The sequence below is a fragment of the Gastrolobium bilobum genome, unplaced genomic scaffold (assembly GCF_033153095.1).
Source record: "Gastrolobium bilobum isolate Gb01-03AN ecotype WA unplaced genomic scaffold, APGP_CSIRO_Gbil_v1 utg54545, whole genome shotgun sequence".
NCBI classification, from domain to species: domain Eukaryota; kingdom Viridiplantae; phylum Streptophyta; class Magnoliopsida; order Fabales; family Fabaceae; genus Gastrolobium; species Gastrolobium bilobum.
In genome coordinates, this window is record NW_026899767.1 from 13661 (window position 1) to 16853 (window position 3193).

General features: G+C 35.2%; 1 protein-coding gene across 1 annotated transcript; it reads left to right on the plus strand.

The window, feature by feature from the left end:
- Positions 1–926: 926 nt before the first annotated feature.
- LOC133293278 (hydroquinone glucosyltransferase-like) lies at positions 927–2565 on the plus strand. Its single transcript, XM_061491814.1, has one exon. It carries the CDS (start codon positions 989–991, stop codon positions 2468–2470), a length of 1482 nt encoding a protein of 493 aa, XP_061347798.1. The 5' UTR covers positions 927–988; the 3' UTR covers positions 2471–2565.
- The last annotated feature ends 628 nt before the right edge of the window (positions 2566–3193 follow it).

The window sequence follows — 3193 nt, forward strand, 5'->3', positions numbered from 1 at the left end:
TCCAACAAACAAATTCATACTATGTAAATTAAAATAACTACATGAATCCAACAAACACATCATGATCTTGTAATAAGTATAACATCTCCCAAAAACCTTTTAATATATTCATGGGTTCGCATTTCTGCAGTTACTGCAGATAAGTTATCTGTAGTAAGCCCAATACGGCGTCGTTTTGGGATAAAAATCGTGGTGTTTTTGTAATTTTAATTTTTTTCAGGGTTATAATAGTTTTTATATTTAAATTTTTTAAGATTTCAATACCAAAACGACGTCGTTTTGGGAATAAATGCAGATAACTTATCTGCAGTAACTGCAGAAACATTTTTTCCTATATTCATATACACACTCTAACATGCTGAGATGTTGGTTCCTCCCACATAAGAAATAAAGTCAGATTTCTATTAAAATATAATTGAATATAATTAAATTATAAATAATTGCAATTAATTAAATTTATATCTTTTATTTTTTCTTCAAGTCATACTTATTTTATTTTATTTAAAATAAATAATACAATATAGGTCGACCTATAAGCTTATAGGTCAGGCCTTGTGAAAGTGAGCCTACGGCCTTTTTATTAAACAAGCTTTTTCAAGACCCAAGTTTGGACTGTTTTACGAAATATACTAGGTCAGACTTGGCTTGACGTAGGCCGAGCCATAGGTCCCTGTAAACTGGTCCGGCCCAATTTCAACCCTACTCAAGAGCTTACATCACTTTTTCTTTTTCTTTTGCTCAACTACATCCCTCGTTGGAAAATAGCACTAAAATTTGTAAGTGTCATGCCTCAAAACGGCACCTATATATATAAAAATTCTAATTTCGTCCAGTTATAAAAATTTCAATTTATAATAACGTGTTACGCAAGAGCTTACATCACATTTTCTTTTGCTCAACTACATCCCTCGTTGGAAAATAGCACTAACAAAATTGTAAGTGTCATGCCTCAAAACGGCACCTATATATAAATCCATCTTCATGCAAAATGTGTACTCACAAAAAATTCTGTCTCTACAATTCAGCTCTTGTCGTTCCATATTTAACATCATATTTGATGGAGAAAAAGGCAAGGATTGCCATGGTTGCATGCCCTGGAGTGAGCCATTTGATCCCACTTGTTGAGTTTGCCAAGAGACTAGTTTTACAATACCATGAATTCCATGTCACACTCTTCATTCCCACACTTGGATCTCCCTCGCCTTCCATGAAAGCCATTCTAGAGGCTCTACCACCAAACATAGACTTCACTATTCTTCCTCAAGTGAACATGGAAGACCTTCCTCATAATCTTCACCCTTCAGCACATATCAGACTCACAGTGAAACACTCTCTTCCATTTCTTCATGAAGCACTAAGCTCATTAAATTCCCACACTCACCTAGTTGCTTTAGTTTTAGACCTATTCTCATGTGATGCAATTGATGTAGCTAAGAAACTCAACCTCTTGTCTTATGTTTTCTTTGCTTCAGGAGCCACAACACTCTCATTCTGTCTTTCTTTTCCTAAGCTTGAAGAGAGTATTGTTTCCTCTGAGTTCTTGGACTTAACAAAAACTGTGAATGTTCCAGGTTGTGTTATACCCTTCAAGGTCAAAGATCTTCCAGAGCCAGTTCTTTATGAAAGATCAAATGAAACCTACAAATTATTTGTTAGTTTGTGTGAGAGATTATGGTTGGTTGATGGTATCATGGTGAATAGCTTCACAGATTTGGAAGCAGAGGTTATAAGAGCTATGCAAGAGAAAGAATCCAATAGAGATGGTCCTTGTGTTTATCCTGTTGGACCCATCATTCAAAATGAGTCAAGTAATAAGGTAAATGAGTCAGTGTGTTTAAGATGGTTGGAGAATCAACCACCAAATTCTGTTTTGTATGTGTGTTTTGGGAGTGGTGGAACACTCCCTCATGACCAATTCAATGAGATAGCCTATGGATTAGAACTTAGTGGTCACAATTTTTTGTGGGTTGTGAGAGCTCCAAACAAATCAGCTAGTTCTGCTTATCTTGTTGGACAAAAGGAGGACCCACTTTATTATTTACCACAAGGTTTTTTGGACAGAACCAAAGGACAAGGCTTGGTGGTTCCATCATGGGCACCGCAGATTGAAGTCCTTGGTCATGGTTCCACAGGTGGCTTCTTGAGTCATTGTGGTTGGAACTCAACTCTTGAGAGTGTGGTTCATAGGGTGCCCATGATTGCTTGGCCACTGTTTGCTGAGCAAAGAATGAATGCTGTATTGCTCACAGATGTGCTCAAAGTGGCTGTGAGGCCAAAGGTTGTTGAAAATGGGATTGTAAAAAGAGAGGAAATTGCCAATGTTATTAAGAGAGTCATGGAAGGACATGAAAGCTTGGAAATGCACAAAAGAATCAAAGAATTGAGTGATGGTGCTGCTGCTGCGCTTAGTGAGCACGGTTCCTCTTATTGTACACTTTCTAGTCTAGCACAGAAATGGCTAAACATCTAAGTTAACATGGTTCATTTTTCTTATAGTATTTTTATCAGATACATGTATCACTTCAAATACTGAACTGTATATTAATTTTTAAGTTATAAATATTTTCACTACTTTCGACTTTTCTTATGTTTTACATGTATTGAATCTGTTCCTTCGTGTCTTAAAGGTTATGGATTCAAATCTTGGAAACAATATGCTCAGCCTCGCTAATCAGAATTTAATAGGGTGTGATTTTGCATTAAATATTAAAAAAAAATAGAGTTGGTGTGCAATCATCTTATTAAATAAGCATTCAGTAACTAATTACTTCAATATTGCATGATAAAATCTTGCTAAATTTGCAGATTGAAAGGAACCTAATACTATTAAGATGGATCCTAATGCTAATTAATGCATAGCAGGGAACTTCCAAAGAAGATTAAGACTCAAATGTTCAATACATGACAAAGCATGTTTAATCACATGGTAGATTTACAAGTTTAAGTCTATCCCAACAATGGATAAAACACCTTCTCTGACAGAAAATTCAGTATAAGAATAATCATAGAATCACGAAGTTGACTACTTAATCCATGTCCAAAGCCTCTTGTAAACCTTTTCTCCTAACATGAAGATTTTTCTCGTAATACACCTAGGAGTTAACAATTTAAAGTGAAGGTTACTTTACTTGATCTCCAATAATGCTTTTGAATTTTGAGGGTAATATTTTTAAAATCATTGTTTCTCTATTTT

Bases quoted from the DNA above. Each gene is read 5' to 3' on its own strand.
- LOC133293278 (XM_061491814.1), top strand. From the start codon at position 989: ATGTGTACTCACAAAAAATTCTGTCTCTACAATTCAGCTCTTGTCGTT.